The sequence below is a fragment of the Canis aureus genome, chromosome 2, assembly GCF_053574225.1.
Source record: "Canis aureus isolate CA01 chromosome 2, VMU_Caureus_v.1.0, whole genome shotgun sequence".
Classification (NCBI taxonomy): Eukaryota; Metazoa; Chordata; class Mammalia; order Carnivora; family Canidae; genus Canis; species Canis aureus.
Genome location: NC_135612.1, coordinates 12730003 through 12757921, shown reverse-complemented (window position 1 = coordinate 12757921; position 27919 = coordinate 12730003). Strand labels below are relative to the sequence as shown.

General features: G+C 36.9%; 1 protein-coding gene and 1 long non-coding RNA gene across 2 annotated transcripts in view; one reads left to right on the top strand and one right to left on the bottom strand.

The window, feature by feature from the left end:
- Positions 1–27919, top strand: part of LOC144292809 (uncharacterized) — a 481267-nt gene that overhangs the window by 100371 nt on the left and 352977 nt on the right. Inside the window, exon 4 of the mRNA XM_077863666.1 lies at positions 10864–10981. Within this exon, the coding sequence (XP_077719792.1) occupies positions 10864–10981 (118 nt within the window). The remainder of the gene's footprint in view (positions 1–10863; positions 10982–27919) is intronic.
- On the bottom strand, positions 13–13091 carry LOC144292829 (uncharacterized). Its single transcript, XR_013360230.1, has 2 exons — positions 12965–13091; positions 13–64 (listed from the first exon to the last, which is right to left on the bottom strand). It is a non-coding gene; the product is annotated as an uncharacterized LOC144292829 (long non-coding RNA).

The window sequence follows — 27919 nt, the reverse complement described above, 5'->3', positions numbered from 1 at the left end:
AACTAGACTTACTGTGGTGATCATTTCACAATATATGCAGATACCAAATCATTATGTCGTACACCTGAAAGTAATAGAATGTTATATGTCAATTATACTTCAATTAAAAAAAAGAAAGAAAATGAAAGTGCACTTTATCAAATTTTTAATGTCGAAGGCTAGAGAGTAAGGACATGATTGGGGACTCCTGTGATCTCCCCCTATCTTTAAATACTTTCTAAATAAAAAAAAATACATGCATGATACTTAATAAAGTCTAATAGTGTTAAAAGGAGTACAACTAAAAATGCAGTCCTCTGTTGCATCTCTTTTAATCCCTGTTGGCAACACTTTCAACTCTTAGCTATTTTAAAATATTTACCTCTATGCTTTAAAATTATGTACTCATACTGTTCTCAGTTTATTATCTTGAGAAATTTATTTAAACTTGAATATGCTATTTCAGTTTTTCCTGTTTCAGAGATTTGTAGTATATTGCAACCCCATTTTCAACATGTTTGCTCCCCGGCCCTTCTATCCACCATGGTGCCTGGTGTCTCAGAATCTAGCCTCTCTGATTCAACAGATACAGAAAAGGCTGGTTTCTCAGGGTGGTCGGTGCTGGTGTTACACTTACTCACTTAGAGATACGGAGGTAATGGTAGGGGCCTCCATACTTAACTGTTCCTTTTTAGACTTTCCACCAATCTTCCTGTTTTCATTCACCCCTCCCCACCTTATTTAATCCTGTCGCCTCTGAGTGAGGTGAACCATGAACATAATCATGATCTGTGGAGCAAACTCTTCCAATTATTACCTTTGGAAATCTCTGAGATATAACAGCCACCATTTTGTTAAATGAATTACTAGACTGTCTACTTTCTTCTTATATTGTATTTTGGGTTTGAAGATATCTCCTACTTTTATTAAATATCGTACATCTATTTCTATTTTTCTCTACTTGTGAGTTTTGGGAGATTATCTATCAAATGATAGAATAGTTTATGTAGAAATTATATATATAGGATTTTTCAAGCATCAGTCTATATAAGACTATAGAACTTTTCTGGTCAAGGCAATTTTTTAGGACTAGGATTCCTTAGAGAGCACTTTGTATAAATGCTCTCATAGGGCATTATTATTTCACATGTACTTCCTTGGTTTCCTTCACAACATCTCTGAGTATTAAGTGCTGTTACTTTCCTGGTTTAATGGATGAAGAGAGAGACTTAGAGGCTTAATCATCTAAGATCACAAAGCCTGTAAGGGGCAGCACTAGCATTTGAACTTCTAGCTCTATAGCCCAGTCTCAGCCTTCTGTGCTAGCAAGAGCAAGGATTATTGGTAACTTCTACTTGCAAAACCAGGCCTGCTGGGTGGATTCGATGAGCTATAAGATATATATTTTGTAGCTCTCAAAAAAAGTTAGCTTCTTCTACTTTTGTCTTTATTTTGCCGCTTAATGTGGTATTTTATTTTTGTAAAACATGTGTATCTTGTTTATTTTATTTTTGTAAAACATGTGTATCTTGTTTCCTTAAATAGATAACCTTGTTTGGAGAGAAGTTTTTACACACATTTTCTAGTTGTTATAAAACCAAACCTACCGCTTTTTAGCTAAATATAGGATTTAAAGCTCAATAATAACTTTTATAATAAGTAAGTAATTATTTGGAGATCATCTTTTTATATTTAAGATGTTTCTATTAATATGGGCTATTATCCAGGTATTGTTAATATGCTTAAAATATCAGTTTTGGAGAACTTTTTTTACATAGCTTGTATTTATTGGTTAGAGAGAATTAAAGCAGGTTTGAGTATTATTGTGAAAATCCTGAAATACATTAGATTTATTAGAAAGAAGACTTTCTCTGTAATTCTAAAATGTTAATTAAAATAATATTTAAAAAAATAATTTGAAGTAAAGAAATAATAAAATATGCTTGACTGACCTCTTAAGTTTTGGGGATGGAGACATCATTGCCTCACAAAGGCACTCGATTTTGGCTTAGTATTACACCAGATTTCTAGGTCCAGATTACATGCTGAGTTTCTAAATTAATTTCTATGGAGATTAAAAGTACAGGGTGGGGAATATAGTCAATGATATTGTAATGACATTACAGTAATGTATAGAATTATTTAACCAATATATTGTATGCCTGAAGCTAATAAAACATTGTATGTTGATTATACTTCAATACAAAATTCAGTCTTTTAGCACAGCATTCTTGGCCCTTCAAAATATGGCTCAGTGTCTTTTTTTTTTTTTTTAAGATTTTATTTATTATTCATGAGAGACACAGAGAGAGAGAGGCAGAGACACAGGCAGAGGGAGAGGCAGGCTCCATGCAGGGAGCCCAATGTGGGACTCCATCCCAGGTCTCCAGGATCACACCCTGGGCTGAAGGTGGCGCTAAATCACTGAGCCACCTGGGCTGCCCCTCAGTGTGTCTTTTAAATTATTTTTCTACATTTTTCCCTGCTTGCTACTATTATCTTGGCTCATTACTCTCCAAACATATCCTCTGCTTTCTTTCTGGTTCTACTCATGTTGATCCTTCTATTTGCTAAAATCATGTACATCTATTTTTCCAGATTTTTCTCAAATTATATCTTCTCAGTGAGGCCTTTCTTAATCCTTTTACCTATTTTCTTGTATTCCAACAATTCAGGTGGAATCGATATAACAATTTTTGTATCAATGTTCCAATATTATTCTGTTATGTATTATACCAGTATTATTCTATGAGATGTATTCTATTTCTTCCTTTCACCTCCCAAACTCCTCCTACTCATGCTCCCAGACTCTTGAAGCAAGAGTTGAATATCATGAATCCTATTGGTCTTTGTATAATAATAATAGTAACTTTTATAATAATAACAAGAACAACATAATAGTGATATTGTTGAGTGTTACTAGAGGTAGATGCTGTAGTTTGTGCTGCAATATTGTATTTCTTTAGCTTATACATCTTACAGTGACATAGGTAATGTATTTACCCTATTTTTTAAAAAAGATTTTCTTTATTTATTCATGATAGACACACACAGAGAGAGAGGCAGAGACACAGGCAGAGGGAGAAGCAGGCTGCATGCAGGGAACCTGACATGGGACTCAATCCCGGGACTCCAGGATCATGCCCTGGGCCGAGGGCAGGTGCTAAACCGCTGAGCCACCCAGGGATCCCCTACCTTACTTTTTTTTAAAGATTTTATTTATTTATTCATAAGACACACACACACACACACACACACACACACACAGAGGTAGAGACACAGGCAGAGGGAGAAGCAGGCTCCATGCAGGGAGCCCGATGTGGGACTCGATCCCAGGACTCCAGGATCACGCCCTGGGTGGAAGGCAGGTGCCAAACCACTGAGCCACCCAGGGATCCCCTATTACCCTATTTTATAGTTGGGGAAACTCACACTTTAGAGAAGTTGCTTGCCCAGGACCACACAGCTAGTGAGAGGTGGGGCCAGGACTTGACTCCAAGCGTTAAGATTCCAGAGCACATATTTTGAATCACTACACAGTAATTTCTTTAGTTCTGTTGCCAATAGTAGAAGTTCAATAATCTTTTAAGTTGATTTTTTGTTTCCAAAGAAGCATACATTTACATATCAAAATTTGATGCAACATGGTTAGTCTATTTCATATATGTGCTCTCTTTGGAAACATGCATCGTAAAGGATATTCAAAGTATATTACTTTCTATGGAATATCCCTTTTATAAGTATGGATATAAGCACTCTGTAGTATAGAAGATTAGACAATATGGTTTGAAAGACAAGGGACTGAAATCATTTGACTATCATACCACTTGAAGAAATGACTTTTCACATCTAAGTTAAAAACTTTTCCCATTATAAAGCATTATTCTTAGAAATTATCAATGATGCATATTCTTATTTATTACTGGCTGTTTCTTGACTTATCTTTTACTGAATAATACAAGCTTTTTTCCTTACCTATTTACTCCAGACCAGGGAGGGCAAATATATTTTATCTCATGGATCACCTGTGTTTGTTCTTTTAATAGTAGCTATCTGGAACACTAAGTTAAGAAAGAATCCGAGTCTTTGCCCAGGTCCTCAGGAAAGAGTATATTGTCATCAATTAGAAATATCTGATACAGAGGAGCAAGACGGCGGAAGAGTAGGGTCTCCAAATCACCGTCTCCACCAAACTACCTAGAAAACCTTCAAATTATCCTGAAAATCTATGAATTCGGCCTGAGATTTAAAGAGAGACCAGCTGGAATGCTACAGTGAGAAGAGTTCGCGCATCTATCAAGGTAGGAAGACGGGGAAAAAGAAATAAAGGAACAAAGGCCTCCAAGGGGGAGGGGCCCGCGAGGAGCCGGGCTGAGGCCGGGGCGAGTGTCCCCAGGACAGGAGAGCCCCGTCCCGGAGACGCAGGAGCTGCACCGACCTTCCCGGGCGGAAAGGCCTCGCAGGGAGTTAGAGCAGGACCCAGGAGGGCGGGGATGCCCTCGGGCTCCCGGGACAGTAACAGACACCTGCGCCTCGGGAGAGTGCGCCGAGCTACCTAAGGGCTGCAGCGCGCACCGCGGGACCCGGAGCAGCTCGGGGGGCTCGGGGGCGGCTCCGCGGAGGGGGCTGCGGGGTGGGAGCAGCTCGGAGGGGCTCGGGCAGAGGAAGAGGCTCCGTGCGGAGGGGGCTGCGCGGTTCCAGGAGCAGCTCGGGAGGCTCGGGCGGCGGCTCCGCGGAGGGGGCTGCGCGGCCCGGGAGCGCGAATCCACCAGCGCAGGCCTCGGAGCCCAGGGCGCCGGGACACAGCCCAGGATCCGGCCTCCCCCGGGACAGGCAGAGGCCGGGAGGGCCCAGGACAGCGAGGACGCTCCTGCCCCAGCTGAGCAGAGCAGCGGCCCCGCCCCGGAGCCTCCAGGCCCTGCAGACGGAGTTCCTGCCGGAGCTGAATCCAGGTTTCCAGAGCTGCCCCGCCACTGGGGCTGTTCCTCCTGCGGCCTCACGGGGTAAACAACCCCCACTGAGCCCTGCACCAGGCAGGGGCACAGCAGCTCCCCCAACTGCTAACACCTGAAAATCAGCACAACAGGCCCCTCCCCCAGAACACCAGCTAGACTGACAACTTCCAGGAGAAGCCAAGGGACTTAACGTACACAGAATCAGAAGATACTCCCCTGTGGTTCTTTTTTTTTTTTTTTTTTTTTTTTTGTTTTTGTTTTGTTTTGCTTTTTGATTTGTTTCCTTCACCCACCCCCTATTTTCTCCTTTCTTTTTCGTTCTCTTTTTCTTCTTTTTTTTTTCTTTTTTCTCGTTTTTTTTCTTTTCTTCCCTTTTTTTTCTCTTTCTCTTTTCTTTCCTTCTTTCTCTCCTCTCTTTTTCTCTTTTTCCCAATACAACTTGCTTTTGGCCACTCTGCACTGAGCAAAATGACTAGAAGGAAAACCTCACCTCAAAAGAAAGAATCAGAAACAGTCCTCTCTCCCACAGAGTTACAAAATCTGGATTACAATTCAATGTCAGAAAGCCAATTCAGAAGCACTATTATACAGCTACTGGTGGCTCTAGAAAAAAGTATAAAGGACTCAAGAGACTTCATGACTGCAGAATTTAGAGCTAATCAGGCAGAAATTAAAAATCAATTGAGATGCAATCCAAACTAGAAGTCCTAACGACGAGGGTTAACGAGGTGGAAGAACGAGTGAGTGACATAGAAGACAAGTTGATAGCAAAGAGGGAAACTGAGGAAAAAAGAGACAAACAATTAAAAGACCATGAAGATAGATTAAGGGAAATAAACGACAGCCTGAGGAAGAAAAACCTACGTTTAATTGGGGTTCCCGAGGGCGCCGAAAGGGACAGAGGGCCAGAATATGTATTTGAACAAATTCTAGCTGAAAACTTTCCTAATCTGGGAAGGGAAACAGGCATTCAGATCCAGGAAATAGAGAGATCCCCCCCTAAAATCAATAAAAACCGTTCAACACCTCGACATTTAATTGTGAAGCTTGCAAATTCCAAAGATAAGGAGAAGATCCTTAAAGCAGCAAGAGACAAGAAATCCCTGACTTTTATGGGGAGGAGTATTAGGGTAACAGCAGACCTCTCCACAGAGACCTGGCAGGCCAGAAAGGGCTGGCAGGATATATTCAGGGTCCTAAATGAGAAGAACATGCAACCAAGAATACTTTATCCAGCAAGGCTCTCATTCAAAATGGAAGGAGAGATAAAGAGCTTCCAAGACAGGCAGCAACTAAAAGAATATGTGACCTCCAAACCAGCTCTGCAAGAAATTTTAAGGGGGACTCTTAAAATTCCCCTTTAAGAAGAAGTTCAGTGGAACAGTCCACAAAAACAAAGACTGAATAGATATCATGATGACACTAAACTCATATCTCTCAATAGTAACTCTGAATGTGAACGGGCTTAATGACCCCATCAAAAGGCGCAGGGTTTCAGACTGGATAAAAAAGCAGGACCCATCTATTTGCTGTCTACAAGAGACTCATTTTAGACAGAAGGACACCAACAGCCTGAAAATAAAAGGTTGGAGAACCATTTACCATTCGAATGGTCCTCAAAAGAAAGCAGGGGTAGCCATCCTTATATCAGATAAACTAAAATTTACCCCAAAGACTGTAGTGAGAGATGAAGAGGGACACTATATCATACTTAAAGGATCTATTCAACAAGAGGACTTAACAATCCTCAATATATATGCTCCGAATGTGGGAGCTGCCAAATATATAAATCAATTATTAACCAAAGTGAAGAAATACTTAGATAATAATACACTTATACTTGGTGACTTCAATCTAGCTCTTTCTATACTCGATAGGTCTTCTAAGCAAAACATCTCCAAAGAAACGAGAGCTTTAAATGATACACTGGACCAGATGGATTTCACAGATATCTACAGAACTTTACATCCAAACTCAACTGAATACACATTCTTCTCAAGCGCACATGGAACTTTCTCCAGAATAGACCACATATTGGGTCCAAATCGAGTCTGAACCAATACCAAAAGATTGGGATTGTCCCCTGCATATTCTCGGACCATAATGCCTTGAAATTAGAACTAAATCACAACAAGAAGTTTGGAAGGACCTCAAACACATGGAGGTTAAGGACCATCCTGCTAAAAGATAAAAGGGTCAACCAGGAAATTAAGGAAGAATTAAAAAGATTCATGGAAACTAATGAGAATGAAGATACAACCGTTCAAAATCTTTGGGATGCAGCAAAAGTAGTCCTAAGGGGGAAATACATCGCAATACAAGCATCCATTCAAAAACTGGAAAGAACTCAAATACAAAAGCTAACCTTACACATAAAGGAGCTAGAGAAAAAACAGCAAATAGATCCTACACCCAAGAGAAGAAGGGAGTTAATAAAGATTCGAGCAGAACTCAACGAAATCGAGACCAGAAGAACTGTGGAACAGATCAACAGAACCAGGAGTTGGTTCTTTGAAAGAATTAATATGATAGATAAACCATTAGCCAGCCTTATTAAAAAGAAGAGAGAGAAGACTCAAATTAATAAAATCATGAATGAGAAAGGAGAGATCACTACCAACACCAAGGAAATACAAACGATTTTAAAAACATATTATGAACAGCTATACGCCAATAAATTAAGCAATCTAGAAGAAATGGACGCGTTCCTGGAAAGCCACAAACTACCAAAACTGGAACAGGAAGAAATAGAAAACCTTAACAGGCCAATAACCAGGGAGGAAATTGAAGCAGTCATCAAAAACCTCCCAAGACACAAGAGTCCAGGGCCAGATGGCTTCCCAGGAGAATTTTATCAAACGTTTAAAGAAGAAATCATACCTATTCTCCTAAAGTTGTTTGGAAAGATAGAAAGAGATGGAGTACTTCCAAATTCGTTCTATGAAGCCAGCATCACCTTAATTCCAAAGCCAGACAAAGACCCCGCCAAAAAGGAGAATTACAGACCAATATCCCTGATGAACATGGATGCAAAAATTCTCAACAAGATACTGGCCAATAGGATCCAACAGTACATTAAGAAAATTATTCACCATGACCAAGTAGGATTTATCCCTGGGACACAAGGCTGGTTCAACACCCGTAAAACAATCAATGTGATTCATCATATCAGCAAGAGAAAAACCAAGAACCATATGATCCTCTCATTGGATGCAGAGAAAGCATTTGACAAAATACAGCATCCATTCCTGATCAAAACTCTTCAGAGTGTAGGGATAGAGGGAACATTCCTCGACATCTTAAAAGCCATCTACGAAAAGCCCACAGCAAATATCATTCTCAATGGGGAAGCACTGGGAGCCTTTCCCCTAAGATCAGGAACAAGACAGGGATGTCCACTCTCACCACTGCTATTCAACATAGTACTGGAAGTCCTAGCCTCAGCAATCAGACAACAAAAAGACATTAAAGGCATTCAAATTGGCAAAGAAGAAGTCAAACTCTCCCTCTTCGCCGATGACATGATACTCTACATAGAAAACCCAAAAGTCTCCACCCCAAGATTGCTAGAACTCATACAGCAATTCGGTAGCGTGGCAGGATACAAAATCAATGCCCAGAAGTCAGTGGCATTTCTATACACTAACAATGAGACTGAAGAAAGAGAAATTAAGGAGTCAATCCCATTTACAATTGCACCCAAAAGCATAAGATACCTAGGAATAAACCTCACCAAAGATGTAAAGGATCTATACCCTCAAAACTATAGAACACTTCTGAAAGAAATTGAGGAAGACACAAAGAGATGGAAAAATATTCCATGCTCATGGATTGGCAGAATTAATATTGTGAAAATGTCAATGTTACCCAGGGCAATATACACGTTTAATGCAATCCCTATCAAAATACCATGGACTTTCTTCAGAGAGTTAGAACAAATTATTTTAAGATTTGTGTGGAATCAGAAAAGACCCCGATTAGCCAGGGGAATTTTAAAAAAGAAAACCATATCTGGGGGCATCACAATGCCAGATTTCAGGTTGTACTACAAAGCTGTGGTCATCAAGACAGTGTGGTACTGGCACAAAAACAGACACATAGATCAGTGGAACAGAATAGAGAATCCAGAAGTGGACCCTGAACTTTATGGGCAACTAATATTCGATAAAGGAGGAAAGACTATCCATTGGAAGAAAGACAGTCTCTTCAATAAATGGTGCTGGGAAAATTGGACATCCACATGCAGAAGAATGAAACTAGACCACTCTCTTTCACCATACACAAAGATAAACTCAAAATGGATGAAAGATCTAAATGTGAGACAAGATTCCATCAAAATCCTAGAGAAGAACACAGGCAACACCCTTTTTGAACTCGGCCATAGTAACTTCTTGCAAGATACATCCACGAAGGCAAAAGAAACAAAAGCAAAAATGAACTATTGGGACTTCATCAAGATAAGAAGCTTTTGCACAGCAAAGGATACAGTCAACAAAACTCAAAGACAACCTACAGAATGGGAGAAGATATTTGCAAATGACATATCAGATAAAGGGCTAGTTTCCAAGATCTATAAAGAACTTATTAAACTCAACAGCAAAGAAACAAACAATCCAATCATGAAATGGGCAAAAGACATGAACAGAAATCTCACAGAGGAAGACATAGACATGGCCAACATGCATATGAGAAAATGCTCTGCATCACTTGCCATCAGGGAAATACAAATGAAAACTACAATGAGATACCACCTCACACCAGTGAGAATGGGGAAAATTAACAAGGCAGGAAACAACAAATGTTGGAGAGGATGCGGAGAAAAGGGAACCCTCTTACACTGTTGGTGGGAATGTGAACTGGTGCAGCCACTCTGGAAAACTGTGTGGAGGTTCCTCAAAGAGTTAAAAATAGACCTGCCCTACGACCCAGCAATTGCACTGTTGGGGATTTACCCCAAAGATACAAATGCAATGAAACGCCGGGACACCTGCACCCCGATGTTTCTAGCAGCAATGGCCACGATAGCCAAACTGTGGAAGGAGCCTCGGTGTCCAACGAAAGATGAATGGATAAAGAAGATGTGGTTTATGTATACAATGGAATATTACTCAGCTATTAGAAATGACAAATACCCACCATTTGCTTCAACGTGGATGGAACTGGAGGGTATTATGCTCAGTGAAGTAAGTCAGTCGGAGAAGGACAAACATTATATGTTCTCATTCATTTGGGGAATATAAATAATAGTGAAAGGGAAAATAAGGGAAGGGAGAAGAAATGTGTGGGAAATATCAGAAAGGGAGACAGAACATAAAGACTGCTAACTCTGGGAAACGAACTAGGGGTGGTAGAAGGGGAGGAGGGCGGGGGGTGGGAGTGAATGGGTGACGGGCACTGGGTGTTATTCTGTATGTTAGTAAATTGAACACCAATAAAAAAATAAATTAAAAAAAAATAAAAAAAAAATCACACACACACACAAAAAAAAAAAAAAAAAAGAAAGAACTACCTCTGTGTAAAGCACTGTGCTATGTATTATGGATAAAATGAGCAAAATTACAAAAAAAAAAAAAAAAAAAAAAAAAAGAAATATCTGATACAAACATAGGACTGGTACAAATAGTACCATGCCTGCCACACACTGGCCGTTCCTGCTGTAGGCTTTTAGTGCTTTATAGACATATGTTGGTGTGTAAATGAATTTTGGTATTAAGTAAAACATAACAGAATAAGGAAATACTTGGGATACAAATAGTTATTTGTTTTGAGCAAGGTATTTTGGAATAGATCACTTTTAGTGTTAATTAATAATGTATGTAATATATATATTTTTAGCATTATCTCTGCTAATGTCTCTGTCATCATGATATTATGACCTATACATTCCTATTATATATATCTTGGCACTATTTTCTTATCTTTTTATTAGGCACTGTTCCTGGAGAACTTTCAACTACTCTGGGTGATGCCAAAGATACATTTCACTAAAACAGTAATTATGCTTCTGGACCTTTGCCTGGTAAAATGGAAAAGATATAAAATATGTGGTAAGTTTATTAAATTATTATCCAGCTTTTTTTTTCCCTCAGATTTTTTTCTTTTATGTTTACAGAATAGTCAGTAAAGGTATTGGATTAGAATAATGACAGTGAATGTTTTTAAATAATCTTCCTTGCTGTTTCCTGGCTCCCTTCAAGTCATAATTCTGAAGCTTGATTGGTTGTTCCTACTTTACATCTAATAGTAGTTACACTTAAAGTCATTTCATACGTACAGACTTTGCTTTTTGTTAAGGACATTGTCCATGTTTTGAATCTTTTGGTTTTGGTTTTATTTAAATTATATAAGAATTTCAACCTGAATATAAAGATAAATGATTACCTCTAATAGAGGGAGTATTATGTATGTTGTTTATGCCTATTAAAGGTTAAATATTATTTTCAAACGATAGAGCTAATTTGGATTTTGTTGGAAATATATCTAAATTTTTCTTCAAGTCTCTTATTACATGTTTCTCTGTCTGGAAATTTTCATCCACATTAACAAACATCTTTACTTATTTTAATCCTATTGGCCGAGATTTCTATATGAAGTTCTAATAAGTGGCAAACACCTTTAGAAATATTTGGCATCTAAATGTCAACACGACTTTAACACACTGAGATGAAACAGTATTCCTCGTGATATGGGTTTGGTTTTTGCCTAAGGTAATAAAAATTTCAATAAGCATTCTCTCACTGATAACTTTAATCTTCATCCTACATTTGACTTTACATAAGTATAAAATTATATATATGAAATTAACTTTGTAATAAAAATGCTATTCTCACTGTAATCAGTGTTCTTAGCTACAGGCACTTGGACTCACTCTAGCCAGTTTAAACAGAAAAGGATTTATGCAGGGTTGTCAGGGACCTCATGGGATCACTGAGGGAGCTGAAGGAACAAACTTGAAAGAACTAAACTGCTAAGGGAACCTACTGGAATATTCTACAGGTCAAATGCCCCAGGTTTTTTAATAGATAAATTATAAGGGTGGAAAGGGGTAAAGGAGGAACAATAGATTAAAAAAGACTTAAAAGGCACAGCAAATTTTTAAAAAGGGGGCCAAGATTAAACTATGATGTATAGGGATACATACTATTTAAAGTTAAATTGAGACATACTAAAAATTTTAAGAATTTATTTGATCAAAACTCCATTCCAATTGGGCACTGCTTAACTGGAAGCAATTAGAGCAATCCATCAATAGGTGATGGAGTGAGAGTTTTATAGAGAAAAGGTGGAAGCAAAATAAGGAAATTATTCAATAGCTGGTTGGTTGTGATTGGTTGTACTTAGGTTTCAATTTTATGAGTGTCATGAGGCACTTACAGACTTAGGCATTTTGGTTTGCCTACTTTCATAGGCCTTGGCATTCGAGTCGTTTTGATCTGATGGTCTCCTTGTTTAATTAATTTAACAATATGTATGTGATAAAATATATTTTTAATAAGCATAAACAATGTACATAATACATAATAGAATATATTTTAAAAATAAAACAGAAGGAAGTAATTTTATAAATGTCAGGATAGTGGTTTTATTTGGGGGGAAAATAACTTGTGAGGAGGGGTTATATGGAGGAGCTTCTGGGTGGTTTGCAAAATTCTACTTTATGATCTGGGTGGTAGTTATAAGTGATTTTATCTTAAAATGTTATTCATTTTTTTCATATCTGTATATAATTTTAAAATAAAAAAGTCAAAAATATAATTAAAAATAAAAAAACATGTTGGTAGTATCAACTTCTTAGGAAGCAAGATCTGAGGCTAGGTGAATAGCATATCATTGCTTCTAAGCCCTCTCTACTGACAGAGCAAGGATACTTATGTGTGTGCACTGACCTGTGTATGTACACATAAAATATTTCTTTGTGTAACCATCTATTCCTATAGTAAGCTAAACACCAGATCCTGCTGTTGTCTCAGGCTCTAATCCATTGCCACATGGATATTCTAGACTCTTCCCCTTGCTTATCTCTAATTTACCATTCTAAATGGAGCCAGGTTTCCCTGACTCATTCATTTCCAAAGTTACTTCAGTTGGCCTCTTTCTTCTTTCCCCTTTCAGTGAGGTTTTTTTCGCACATTTGTAATATAGTGAGGTTCTTCGGTCACAATCAGCATTCTATTCTGGAACCGCCTGACTTCCTAAATGATTTTTCAAAAAAAATTGTGTATATTAAGGTTCACTTTTTATGCTGAATAGTTTAAATAGGTTTAACAAATACTTAGTATCTTGTATTCGCCATTGCCATGTCATACTGAGTAGTTTCACTTAATTAATGCTCCTCACCCACTTGAACCTCTGGCAACCGCTGATATGGTTATCATCTCTGTAATTTTGTTTTTCCCATGTTGTCACATAAATAAAATCGTAATATGTGTAGCTTTTTCAGACTGGCTTCTTTCAAATAGCAACACATGTTTAAAATTCATCCATGACTTTTCATGACTTATTAGCTCTTTTTAAAAGAATTACTCAGTAATATTCTATTGTATATATGGACCAGAGTTTTTCTTACATTCACTTGATGAAAAGCATCTTGGTTACCTACAGGTTTCAATAATTATGAAATAAACTGATATAAACATTTGTGTGCACATTTTTGCGTGGATGTGTTTTCAAATCAGTTAAGTAAGTAACCAGGTATGTTATTGCTGGATTGTGTGGTAATACTGTGTTTAGCTTTTTAAAAAATTGTTTAGCTGTGATTGGCATAGAACGTTATATTTGTTTCAGGTTTACAATATAATGATATCTGTATATGTTGTGAAATGGTCACCACAATAAGTCTAGTTAACATCCATCACCATACATAGTTACAAAAAAATTTTGTGTATGTGATAAGGACTTATAAGATTTACTTTCTTAGCAACTTTCAAATATATGCTACAGTATTATTAACTATACTCACCATACTGTACATTATATCCCCATAACTTATTTATTTTATAGCGAGACATTTGCATTCTTAACCCCCTTCACCCATTTTAGTCAACCCCCACCCCTTCCTCTAGTGACCACTGATCTGTTCTCTGCATCTCTGAGCTAATTTTTTTGGTGGAGGGATTTCCACATATAAGTGAAATAATATGGTATTTATCTTTCTCTGTCTGACTTATTTCACTTAGCATAATGCCCTCAAGGTCCGTCTATGTTGTCACAAATGGCAAGATTTCATTCTTTTTTATGCCTGTATAATATTTCAGTGTGTGTGTGTGTGTGTGTGTGTGTGTGTGTGTGTGTGTATGTACACCATATTCTCTGTATTCATCAGTGGATACTTAGATTGCTTCCCTAATATGGCCCTTATTCATAATGAACATAGGAGAGCATATATCTTTTTGAGTTAGTGTTTTCATTTTCTTTGATGATCAAGTGGAATTGCTTGATCATGTGGTAGTTCTATTTTTCATTTTCTAAAAAGATTTATATATATATATATAATATATATATTTTGTAGCTCTCAAAAAATATGTATATATATACACAGAAGGGCAGCAAGAGGGAGAGAGACTTTCTAGTGGACTCTGTGCTGTGAGGATGACCTCACAGCCCTGAAATCACAACCTAAGCTGAAACCAAGAGTTGGATGCTTAACCGACTGCACCACCCTGTCACTCTGTTTTTTTATTTTTTGAGGAATTTCCATATTGTTTTCTGTAGTGGCCACACCAATTTATAACCTTACCACCAGTCCAGGAGGGTTCCTTTTCCTCCGCATTCTCATCAATACTTGTTATTTCTTGCCTTTGTAATATTAGCCATTCTAACAGGTGTGAAGTGATATCTCATTGCAGTTTGGTTTTCCTTTCCCTTACATTTAGTAATGTTGAGCACCTTTTCATATACTATACGTCTTCTTTGGAAAAATGTCTATTCAGATCCTCTGCCATGTTTGAATCAGACTGTTTTCTTTGTGATAAAGTTGCTACGTTCAGCTTTGTAAGATACTGCCAAACTGTCTTCCAAAGAGGCTATCCCATTTTATATTCCCACTAACAACAAATGAAATTCCCTGTTGCTCTGCATCCTTGCAGCATTTGGTATGGTCACTTTTTAAGATTCTAGCTTCTAATAGAGTATTAGTGGTGTATTATTGTTGCTTTAGTTTGTAATTCTCTAATGAAAAATGGTGTTGAGCATCTTTTCATATGCCTATTTGCCATCTGTTTATTTTCTCTGGTGAACTCTTTTGTCTATTTTTTAATTGGGTTGTTTGTTTGCTTATTGTTGAGTTTTAAGTCTCTTTCTTAGCTTTAAGGATTTCTTAACAAGAAGCCTGAATTCAGGAAGGGTAAAAAGGGAAGTAAATGAACAGGAAGTTGAGGATCTAGCAAATATATTTTTGAGTAGTTGCTTTTGTTTGCTTGTATGTATCCTAAGAATCAAACACAGGAGAGAGTACCCTGGAGCAGAATAGAAGATGTTGGAAAACAAGAGGTAGGGACAACTCTAGACCCTGCTTTCAAATCATAGTTTATTTATTGTACCTTTCGTGGTGCCCCAGAAGTGGGACAGTGAGTTTGGGAGTCAGTGTTGGAAGAGCACCCTCTCTTTCTGAGGCTGTAAGAGAAGTGAATAACAAAGCAAAGTTATCAAATAGAGAACTTGATAATGAAAGTGTAACTGAACCAACGTGAGTCTGCTCCGTGGTGAGTTCCAGATACACCCCGTGGAATTGTCCCACAAAGGCAACTCTATTTGTAGCAAATAGGGGGGAGATCCCTGGGAATAGCGTCCAAGGCCTTGACTCCTGAAGGAAAATGAATGGGTACCTTTTGTTTAGGGTTAAGATGAATATTTAGATAGGGAAGCCTTGTCATCGTATATAGAGGCAGCTTAATGTCACACATGTGCCTTAAGCCTTAGATGTACAAAGCATGCTATGTAAATGAGACTGAGGCTCCTCCTTGGGCAGAGATTAATATTATAATGAGCTAAAGGTAATTGCTGGCCATTCTGGGGGGCCACTTCATGGTCCATCTGCACAGGCATAATTTGGGGGTTTAGCTCAAATGGTCTGGGTGGTCTGGACCAGAGGGAGGTCTTGTCAGGGCATTCATTTTCACCTGACGGGTGGTTTCAGATGTCACTTGTCTGAATTAAGGAGTAAACCAGAAAGAAGAGCTTAAGGAAAAATATAAGACAAAGGTAAGTGAGTACAAGCAGGTGGGCAGTAAAGGTCAGGTCTTGGGGTCTAGCTGGAGCAAAGGTAGCTGAGGAGGAAACGCTTCTTGGAGGACCTAGATAAATAACCACTATGATCTGAGGTTGCTGATGACAGGAAATTAAGGCAGAACTTGGGTTAAAACATCTGGTTTCGATCCCTGCTGCTTCCACCAGTTATCAGTATTAGCAACCACTTCAGCCTCCCAACCCCTAGAACAGCAGAGCTTCTGAAAACTTTTCCGAGTCATAGGGATTTCTTGCCTTAATCAAGCAATCAGGTAAAGTTGTAGCAAACATTATTTCCAAACCTGTTCTAACAGTTTATTTCTCCTTCTCCTCCTCCTCCTCTTCCTCTTCCTCCTTCTTCTTTTAATTCTGACAAAAATGAAGGTCTGCTCTTTCTCTCTTGAAAACCTAGAAAGGGCTCTTTACCTTTTTGGATCTGTGACCTATACTAACTTCTATGCTTAGCCAAAAGCAATAGAGCTTAGGTAATTTTTAAAATGTTTTTAAGTAATGATGGAGATAAAAGTATTGATATAAAGTATTTTTTTTAAGTATTTTTTTTCAAAGATTTTATTTATTCACGAGAGACAGAGAGAGACAGAGAGAGAGAGAGAGAGGCAGAGATGCAGGCAGAGGGAGAAGCAGGCTCCATGCAGAGAGCCTGATGTGGGATTCGGCCCTGGGACTCCAGGATCACGCCTTGGGCCAAAGGCAGGCACTAAACCACTGAGCCACCCAGGGATCCCGATATAAAGTATTTTTTAAGAAAAATATTCTTATGTTAGGTAAGAAACACAGTGTAATGTTGATAAAGAATATAGTCCGTCCAAATTTTATTTGGGGGGATAAATAATAATAATATGTATTTATAACCTGTCTTAAATTCTGATTTATTTTGTCCTTTAATTCTAAAATTTGATATGCTATATTCCTTATTGCATTTGCATGCAGCATGATGTCTATTACCTATAATTCAAATGTGCTTTGTATGAAGAAAAATGCCTATGGCAATAACGTTCCTATTATCCTAGGCAATGATAGCACTTAATAAAAGTGTTTTATTCCTGAATCTTAGTTTAATTTTTATGACTTTTAACCTTTCATGCTATCAGTTTTTTTCATCTTAAAAATGAAATTATTGGGGTGCCTCTGGGTGGCTCAGTCAGTTAAGCATCTACCTTTGGCTCAGGTAATGATATCAGGGTCCTGGGATCAAGCCCTAGGTCTGGCTCTCTGCTCAGTAGGGAGTCTGCTTCTCCCTCTCCCTCTGCACCTCCTTCCTCCCCTGCTTGGTCTTTCTCTCTCTCAAATAAATAAATAAAATATTTAAAAAATGAAGTTATTATCTACCTGTCTCCTATATACAATAATATTGGGTATGAAATAGTATTATGGGAAGTGCTTATTTCTTTTTGAGAGAAAAAAACTGACATTTTTAATGATAGTCTATATAGGGCTATGATTTGAGTTACAGACTTTCAGGTCCATAGTAGAGTAAGATGGCATTTTTACTCAAATTCTCCCACATATTTTATGTCAGGAAATCGAATCCTGAGATGATTTCTGCCTTGTTAGAGAATTCTATTGAAATTAATTTAATGGGGAAATTTTTATAAAATTTTATGTTTTCTAAGTAATTTTCATTGGATAGTACATATCCAATGTACGTAAGTACTTTTAAATCCTTATGTTTCAGATCTCAAAAATATTTTAGATAGAAAATATGAAGTATACCATGTTGATATAAAAAAATAAAAGGGCATTTCTAGTTTCCATTGTGTCAAGTGGGTGACCTTTTGAATCTGAACCAAAACAAATTGGCAATGACAGCTTCAGATTTTCACTGATCTCTCTTGAAAAACATTATTGCAAATTGTATCTTAGCAGAAGTGCTTTTAAAAAAATAATGAATTATTCATGAAAAATCACATAATCTCATAGTGCACCTGCTGAGAAGGTTTTGCATTACCTATTAAAGTGTATGCAAAAGCTGTGCAATTAAACCTTCAATATCAGATTTATTTTGCTTTGCTAATACCCTGTAATGCATCATAGGAAGGGCAATGACAAACATGTATTTGAATTCATAGATCATTAAAAAAATAATTAGTGCTTGAAAAGGTCACAGAAAAGATCAAAGCAAGACTTGTTGTGGCATTTAACCAGAGGTTGAAATGGTGAGGGATATATCTTTTCCTTTTGGTACAGGTCCATTGCATTTGTACTCTTACTATTATTTAGAATTAGTTTATACTCTGCACCCACATTTTACAGAACTTGCACTGATGATAGCCTATGGAAGCAATCACAGAAGACAGGCCCCCGCATTGTCTATTCATGAGAAATCTGGTGCTAGTGGTATCTCATTAGTTGATCAAAAAGAAGATCTCATGACCAGGAGTTTTAAAACTCAACAATTTTATACAGAAGACTTGAGTACCCTTAAAAGACCTTTCAGCTAAGAGATTAAAGCAGTTAAAATGCAGGTGAAGTTGAACTATAGAATATATTCCCACAAAAAAAAATCTCATCTATAAATATACTTATTTTTTGCATTAGGTAATATATAGACTTAAAAATTGCATATTTCTTTTATCTATTAGACTTGTGTAACAAAATCATTTCTCTGGTGCCTATCTCTATAATTATATTTTAAAATATGGATTCTGTTTTATTTGCATTATAGACATTCACTTTTTCATTCTTTCATTTATTCAGTTTTAATAATTTCTTCTCTTATTCAATAAGCATTTATTGTGTACAAATTATGTGTTAATTATTGTGCTAGGTTCTAGTGGTGCAGAGATGAAAGTGAGTCCCTGCCTGTAAGAAATTCGAGGTTAGTGGAAGAGATAGATATGTAAATTTACAGTTATACTGCAGTTGGGTAAATGTTATGATTGACTTGTACCCAAAATGCTTTGAGAACTAAAAGTGAGACACCTAACACCTCTAGGCGTTGAAGGAATGCCAATAAAGACTCCCCAGACAAAGTTGCACTTGAGGATATCTTGAAAGGTGAGAATGAGTTAGCTACATGCTAAGCAGGTATTCTAAGGAGAGGTACAACATGTATAGAGGCAAGACACAGCATTTCACCTTCAGGAAACTGCCGGCAGGGTTTGAGTGTGGTTATGGTGGGAGATATGATTGGGGGTCAGGTCATGTAGTATCTGGTACTCTTGGACTTTGTCCTGTGGCAGTAGGCAGCCACTCTAGGGCTTCCAACTGGCAGAAAATGATCAGAATTGCCATCTTAAAAGTTTATTCTAGTGCAAGTAGCAGGTTAGATTGGAGCAGAGACCAAAGGTAGGAAAATTATTCATGTAGTCAGAGTTGGACGTAATAACTGCTCTAATTATATCAACAGTAGGAAGGATAATGAGGAGGGAACATATCTGAAACTTATTTAAAAGCAGAACTAACAGGACATGATGACAAACTGGATTTATAGGAGAGAGGATCCTAAAATGACAGATATTTGGCAAGATAGGTGATGATTTCTTTCAAGATGGGATCTACAGAAAGAGGAACAGGCAATAGCTGAGCCTTGCCAAATTTTAGTCAACAGCTGTACCATAAGATAACAGCTAATTATATCAGCAAATTACAAAAGGGAAAGAAAATTGTATTTCGAGGAGATCTGGATTTTATTTCTAGTTCTTGAAGAAGCTTAATGCATAAACTTGTAGGCCACTTAAATGCTCTGAGCCTCAATTTACCTTCAGACGTAAAAAGTAGGAGGCTGTATTACATGGTCTATAGAAGTATTTCAACACTAGAATTTTGATTATGGAAAATTTCCATATCAACAGTCTCAATTAAATACACCTTTGCTGCTAAATAGCCATCCAGAAAACAATGGCCCATGATAAATTTTAGGAGCCAGGAGGAGAGGGCTAGAGAGTATGTGGCTCTCCACGGTAGTCTTTCCTTTTACAGACTTTAAGCAGATTTTTAATTTACCAGTGTTTTATAGAAAAGGCTGATGTTTTCATCTTTATCCCTTCAGAATGCAATGTTACAATAGTGCTTTACCAAATTTTAATTAAACAATTAATTTAGAAATAATAATTTAGAAGTAATAGCTAGACATATTTCTTATGACTACATTAAAAGAAAAATTAAAATATCTTTAACTTATATGCCTATATTAAACTTTTAGAGAAAATAACTCTAGTTATTAGTATAAACATACAAAGCCCTAATATCTAAGTGTGAGTATATTTTATCATTCTTAATTTATCACTTCTCATTCATTAGGATTTAGGTATACTTTTTTCTGGGCAAACTTTTCTGACCACCCCTTCCAATCTTCCCTTTCCTGACATCCAGGTCCACAGCCTCCATGTGCCCTATATTCTATTTGTAACACATTACTCAGGTGCTTTAACTTCTTTTGGCCACTGACATTACTAGACTATGAGCTCCCTTGAAGGCAGCAACTTTATCTCCTTTATCTCTATTTACCCAAAACCCAATATTCTATCTTGGCATATAATGAATGCTCACTACATATTGGCCAAGTGAGTGAATGAATAAGTGAATGAATGGATCTTCCTAGGAAGATTACTGCATATGTTCTCATTTCACCTCTTTTGTCAAAGAAAGATTCTTCTTCAACAGCCCTGAGAAGGCTTCCTGGAATCTTTATATTGACCACAGTTAGTTGTTCCTGTTCTTCAGTGCCAGCTAACTAGAAATTTAATTGTGTCACTAAGTTTCTCAACTAAGAAAGGGAATCAAATTAATGTGATTAAAGTTACATCTCTGTAAACCAGGTAATATTACTGATCTGTACATAATAGGACCCACGATGACAGATTTTTCTTGTATTTCTGAGGTTCCTAGTTAATGGAATTTACAAAATATACATACATTAGCAAATTATTTTTGATTGATATTATCTTCCAGTTCTTTGTAACCAGTTTTCAAAGTTGTAGTTAATTTCAATATTGGAGTACACACGGCGCATCAAAGTAAAACAATTGAGTTATTAAGTAGATTTAATAATGACCCATCTCTTTCCTTCTTTTTATTGTATTGCCACTATGTTAGTCCAGGTCCTTATTAACCTCTATCTCAATCATTACAGTAGTTTCACTACTGAATGCATTGCTTTCTGTCTTGTCTGTACAAATTCTGTTCTTCCTACTTACTGCTAGAATGATCTTTGCATAGAGAAGACCCAGCATGTAGTATCTCTGTTCAAACCCATTGCTCTTCCAGGTACTTAGAAAATAATGACAACAGCTTGGTATACAAAGAAAACGAGGTCTGCACTAGGATTCAAACCCAATTTATCTTTATAGCCCCTTCTTTTGTTATGTATCATAAAATCAGTTAAATTTGAATCTCTGAATTACTTAAGCATGGGCAACATTTTACTCATGGCCCATGAGTAAATTTTTATTTACTCTTTTTATTTTAGCTTGGCATTTTCTTCCCTTCCACTCTGTCAAAATACAAATCTCCTTTCAATGAATGCCACATTACCTAAAAAATGTTCTTTGACTGACTTCTGATTCCTTTATTAAGCTTCTCTTATTCCTTCAGTAAAATATTATCTCATCCTTGATGGTGTTTTCATGGTGCTTGAATATACACGATAAGCTAATCATTCTGTTACAGTGCAAATAACTATACACACGTATTCCCTTAAGTAATAGGGTTTGAGCTCTCTGAGAAGTGACCTCTGCCTTGATGACTTTTGAATGCAAAATGGCATCAAGAGGCGACATAAAAACACAGATCCTGGGGTGGAGGCAGGGCCTTTTGGGCTACCTTTCATGATGTCAGACTTCAAGGTCAGAAAATCAGAAAACAGTATTGTTTGTTTTTTCCTGGGTGTGTGTGTGTGTGTGTGTGTGTGTGTGTGTTTTAAATGATTTTATTTATTTATTCGTGAGAGACACAGAGGGAGGCAGAGACACAGGTAGAGGGAGGAGCAGGCTTCATGCCGGGAGCCTGATGCAGGACTTGATCCTGGGACTCCAGAATCACGCCCTAGGCTGAAGGCAGGTGCTAAACCGCTGAGCCACCCAGGGATCACATTCCCCAGGGTGTGTTTGAATCAGTCGGTCATACACTGTGAATTCATCAGAAAGTTTTATAAGTTGCAGGGCTAACATTAATTTTATATCTATCTCTATCTATCTATCTATCTATCTATCTATCTATCTATCTATCTATCTATCTCCTATAACTGGGACATTACCTTCTAGACATAAAAGAAATTAGAAATAAAATTAATAATTATAAGGATACTCTAAAAAATAGGAGCAAAAGATTTGTGATGGCTTAGGAAAATGTTTCATTCATCCTAGGGGAGAGCTTGAAAGAAGTGATTTACTGTATTGAATATAACTATTTAGTAGCTGAACAGTTTTTCTGGGGAAAGCAAAGTTTGCATCTTTTGGGTATGTGGACCATGATAGACACAAACTTTTTATTTTGCTATTTTTTTTTCTAGATTTTGCAGCTCTTCTATTTTAATAAGACAATGATCTCAGGCACATTATAGTAATATTGGTAGCTGCTTAATTCGCTCTTTGCATCAATCAGTTGACTTAAGTTGAAGTTGAAAGGCATATTTGTTAAGGTGACTGAATTTTGGAGACAGCCTGGGCTTCTCCTTCAAGGCTGGAGGTTACTATGGTCTCATTTGTAAATACGTTTACAGAAATCTTGAAAGTTTGCCACTTTTGAAGATGACTATTTTTATCTCTTTCGTATTGAGTCTTCTTTTGTATCTCAGAAGGTAATCCTCAATCTTGGTTGACCCTCTGATGCTTGTAGATCATTGTTCTCTTTCCATACCTTCATGGCCCATGACCTATCAATGTGTCTTATACACCATAGATACTTAAGGATTTGACAAAAAGATACTAATAGTAGGTTTATATTTTGAAGCAATGAAATAATTACATATAGATAAAAATAAGTATAAAACAAAAAAACGAAAAAAACCCCATACTGTTACTTAAACTAACTATATATGGTTTTTTTCTTAAAAAAGATGGAGTTCCAGAGTAGACCCAGGAATAGTTTCCAGCACATTCCTTTCTGCCATACATGTCACAAAGTTATTTTGCAATTTAGTAGAAAACTCCTGACTGTTGGAAAGGTTTCTTTAACCTTCCCTTACTAACCTGATTCATACTAAATCAGCAGGAATTTGTTTACCCTCATTTGTAACAACCTCATTGCGTGTACCTTTCATATTATCATGAGCTTTTCGAGACTCTGTTAAGGGACTTTTGAAATTGAGGTAGGAAGACAGCTTTTCTCTTTTGAGGCTTTAAAATGATATAAATATTGCTGATTGCTTAAAATTAGTTAACATTTAATAAATTGGACTTTGTTTTATAGCTTGGTCAGGAATATCAGCAGTAACTCATAAAATAAAATGGAGAAAACCCCTTGAGGCATCTAATAATGTATCTGTATCATAAAATATAGACTAATGAAATAAAAACAAATAAATAAAAAACCCCTTACATCAAGTAATGTTTGCATGTAGTGAAACAAAATCATCCTCTCTTGCTTGGTACATATCAGAGCTGTGTGTTGATTCATTTGGAACAGACATTTTTGAGGCTTAGGCTCCTGATAGAGAATGCCCTTCTTTTCCTCTTACCTACAGGTTGCTGTTCTGAAGTCCTCAGAATTGTCATGACAGGGCCTAGAACAGATGGTCCCTTAGGCAGACTAATCTACGTTATTTAATCCCAAAAGGAAAACTGTCAACTGTTTCAGGGAAAACAGAGCTCAAAACTGAAGAATTGATGAGTAAACATGAAATTGATTTTGAAATAGTTTGAAATATATTTTAATTTTTAAGTCTAAACACACATTGTTAACTGATTTGCAATCCTAAACCACTGTTTGGATTTAAGAATAAGTTCTCTGGAAATTGCTGGGAAGAAAACTTCCTAAGGAGGCTTTTCACTAACAATTTTTAAATGACCACACCAACCCCACAAAAAAGGATTATAATACTAGTTTCAGTTATTGTTTGTTAGTGCTTTTGAGCAAAGGGTGAAAAGAAGTAACCTTTTCAGAAATTTAATAAATGCATTTGAAGCCTATGGCATTTTCATAGAATTTGACATAAAGTGGGTTCATCTTGGGTTTCTCTAAGCAAGTTTAATTGCTTATTGAAAGGGAGAATTTCACTATACTCATCATGTTATAGCAAGATTCCACTATGAAATACTTTTACTCTTTGCAAATAGATATTCTGCTTTTCATTAAAATTTCTTTTTTTAATATCATAAAATTTATAATACAAGGAATATACGTGCCATGTGGAAAATGCAAATGGTATAAATATTTATAAGGTAGGAAATAGATTTCTTCCAGTCCTACTTCCCAGGAATGATTACCATTGCCAATTAGATGAATTGCCATTCACCTTTCTCTCCTACATATGTAATATATGTGTGCTTACACTCACATAATTTTTTCCACTAAAATGTGGTGGTGGAAACACTGTTTTGAATTTGGCATATCAAAAGTTTTAAATCAATTAAACAGAAAGCTAGATTTCAATATACAGCCAAAACAAACAAGCAAAACCTGTATTATTATCTAAGGGTTTGTCTTAAGGAAGAAAATGAAAAAAAAAAAAAAAACGAAAAAGAAAATGAAAATGAAAAAATACTTTTTTGGTTCTATTTCATATTAAGAAAATTTCTGGGGCACCTGGGTGGCTCAGTTGGTTAGGCATCTATCTTCAGCTCAGGTCATGATCCCAGGGTCCTGGGATCAAGCCCTGAGTTGGGCTCTCTGCCCAGCAGGAAGTCTGCTTCTTCCTCTCCCTGTGCCCCTCCCGCTGCTAGCATGCTCTCTCTTTCTCAAATAAATAAATAAATCTTTTTTTTTTTTAAGAAAATTTCTTATAGAGGCCAGTGAGACAATGAAAAAATATTAGAGTAAATATTTTTAATCTAATTTATTCAACTAATAAAGTTAAATCATATGTGAAGCATTATGCTAGGTTTTATGTGTTCAGGAATAAAAGGCATGATCTGGGCCTTAAGCAGCTAATCATCTAGTAAGATAGATAGAAAAGGAAAAAAAAAATCCAACTATTACCGTAGAGTACTAAGTAGGGAGCCATGGAAACACAGAAGCAGGGCATCCAAACCAGTAGAGATAAGTAAGGAATTCTTACTAAAGTTCAAATATTTTCAGCTTTGAGTGTTTGTAGGTACTCTAGAAACTATTTAGTATAGTAGTTAGGATTGCTTTCTTATTTCTAAGCTATATGTACTGAGGTGACCACTCTTAGTCTCAGTTTTCTCATCTATAAAGCAGAGATAATGACAATACTTGCTTAGAATTATTGTGAAGAATACATGAATCCATATATTTAAACATTTGAAACAGTGCCTATACTAAGAAGTAATTGCGGGATCCCTGGGTGGCGCAGCGGTTTGGCGCCTGCCTTTGGCCCAGGGCGCGATCCTGGAGACCCCAGGATCGAATCCCACATCGGGCTCCCGGTGCATGGAGCCTGCTTCTCCCTCTGCCTGTGTCTCTGCCTCTCTCTCTCTCTCTGTGTGACTATCATAAATAAATAAAAAATTAAAAAAAAAAAAAGAAGTAATTGCATGATGAGTACTTAATAGATAGTATTCACTATTTGAAGGTTAGCCATTAGGCAGTCACATATGTAAGTCTGCTGCTTAAGAGGGAGATGGGGATCTAAGATGGTTATATAGTTTGGGGGTCATCAGTGTTTGTGTGCCAGAAGAAACCAAGGATGTGATTGAAATCAACCACACAGAATAGCTAGCATAAGAAGAATGGGAAGAGCCAAAGGTAGCACAGACTTACAGAGATATGGGTAAAGAAGATGGACCCTAGAAAAATTCTGTTGAAAAGTGGCCTGAAAGGAAGGATGAAAGTCAGAAAATAGTTGGGTTCATAAAAATCAGGGAAGAGGAGAGTTTCAAGCAGTAGTTACTAATGTCAGATATGACAGAAATATCAAATTGTGTACAGAAGAACATCTCACTTTATTTTTGAAACTAGGAGGTCTTTAGTAAGCAGCGCCTTTGGAAATGGGTTGGAAGCAGGTGGTCATGGGTTGAGGATGAAAGCAATTCTCGGAAAATTACTAGTAGAATGATTTGAGAATCCTGACGACAGAAAGTAAGAGGAAAAGAATCAGCTGTAAGTCAGAGAAAAGTTTTGTAAAATGGACTTTTATGTGAAGTAAGGAGAAGAAAATTAAAGGATGGAGGAGAGAGTATGTAATTAGTGAAGCACAATCTGTAAGGAGGAGGTTGAAGATTTACTTAGTCTTGGGTAAGGAAGATGGATTGAAATATAGATCAAGGCAAGAAATTCCAAGCAAAGGAACTCTTGCTGAAGGGTTTATTTATTTATTTATTTATTTATTTATTTATTTATTTATTGTAAGATGGTAAGGGATGAACCTTGCATTATGGGATTTAAATACGTTTATAAATATCTTTTTTTAAAAAGGTTTTATTTATTTATTTATTCATGAGAGACATGGAGAGAGAGAGAGGCAGAGACACAGGTAGAGGAAGAAGCAGGCTCCATATAGGGAGCTTGATGTGGGACTCGATCCCCGGACTCCCAGGTTCACGCCCTGGGCCAAAGGCAGGTGCTAAACCACTGATCCCCATTTATAAATGTCTTAATGTCTTAATCTGAGGAAAATGACAGAGGTATCTGACCAGGGACAGTTACAAAATTTGTTATCCCTGGTTGATGACTTTGGAAACCCTGACTTCTCATGAAACAAATCAATAAGGTAGTGTGATTTTTGTCCTGCAGTACCCAGGACCTTGGCTATAGCGAATAGAATATATACAAACCTTTGAATTTATTCAGGTTAGGGTGGAGTGGAAAGTAGTAATGGGAAATGATTCATCATGGCCTGCAGGCCCTTCAGGGAAGGAGATTTAAAAAACAGTGATAGTATAAAAAAAATAGAGATTAAAGGATTGGAGGATTTTGATATGTGAAATGACATTTGTAATGAAAGAAAGGTAGTGAGAGAATGAAATAATGGGATATTTGGGCCAGAAAAAAATTAAGTTTATGATTCCAGAAATGAGACTGTTTGGGATGTGGCAATAGAAGTGAGGTCTATTGTGAGAAAATGGAATAAAATTTAATGTCTGATAGGAAGAGTCTCATGAAAGTTAAAGAGGATTTACTTGTAAGACTTTGTGCTATATATTAACTCTTCTGTATTTCAAGTTATATAGGGTACCTCATTTAAAGAAAAGGAGGGTAGGGGCGCCTGAATGGCTTGGTCGGTCAAGCACCCTACTCTTGATTTCGGCTTGTCTTGATTTCAGGGTCACGAGTTGAAGCCCAGCGTTGGGCTCCACACTGGGTGTGAAGTCTACTTAAAATTAATCAATCAATCAATCAATCAATCCATCAATAAATAAAGGAAAGGATAAATTCATGAGCTGGCATTCCTTAAGAGGAGGTAGTTATTTACTATTATATTTTGTGTTATGAGTGCCTAGTCCAAGGCCTACCCAAAGAAGAATCTTAATAAATGCATGGAATGAATGAACAAATTAGTGAGTAAAAAGAGGCTAGAACTAAAATTGATTAATGTCAATTCATGATATTCTAAGAATACTTCCTTGTAAAAGATTGAATTATATTGCTAACATTTCTTTTTGGTTTGTTATCTTGTTTGGAAATACGGTAAGTTCAGAGGCCATTTGTAATTGGAAAATATTTTTCATTCAAGCTGAAAT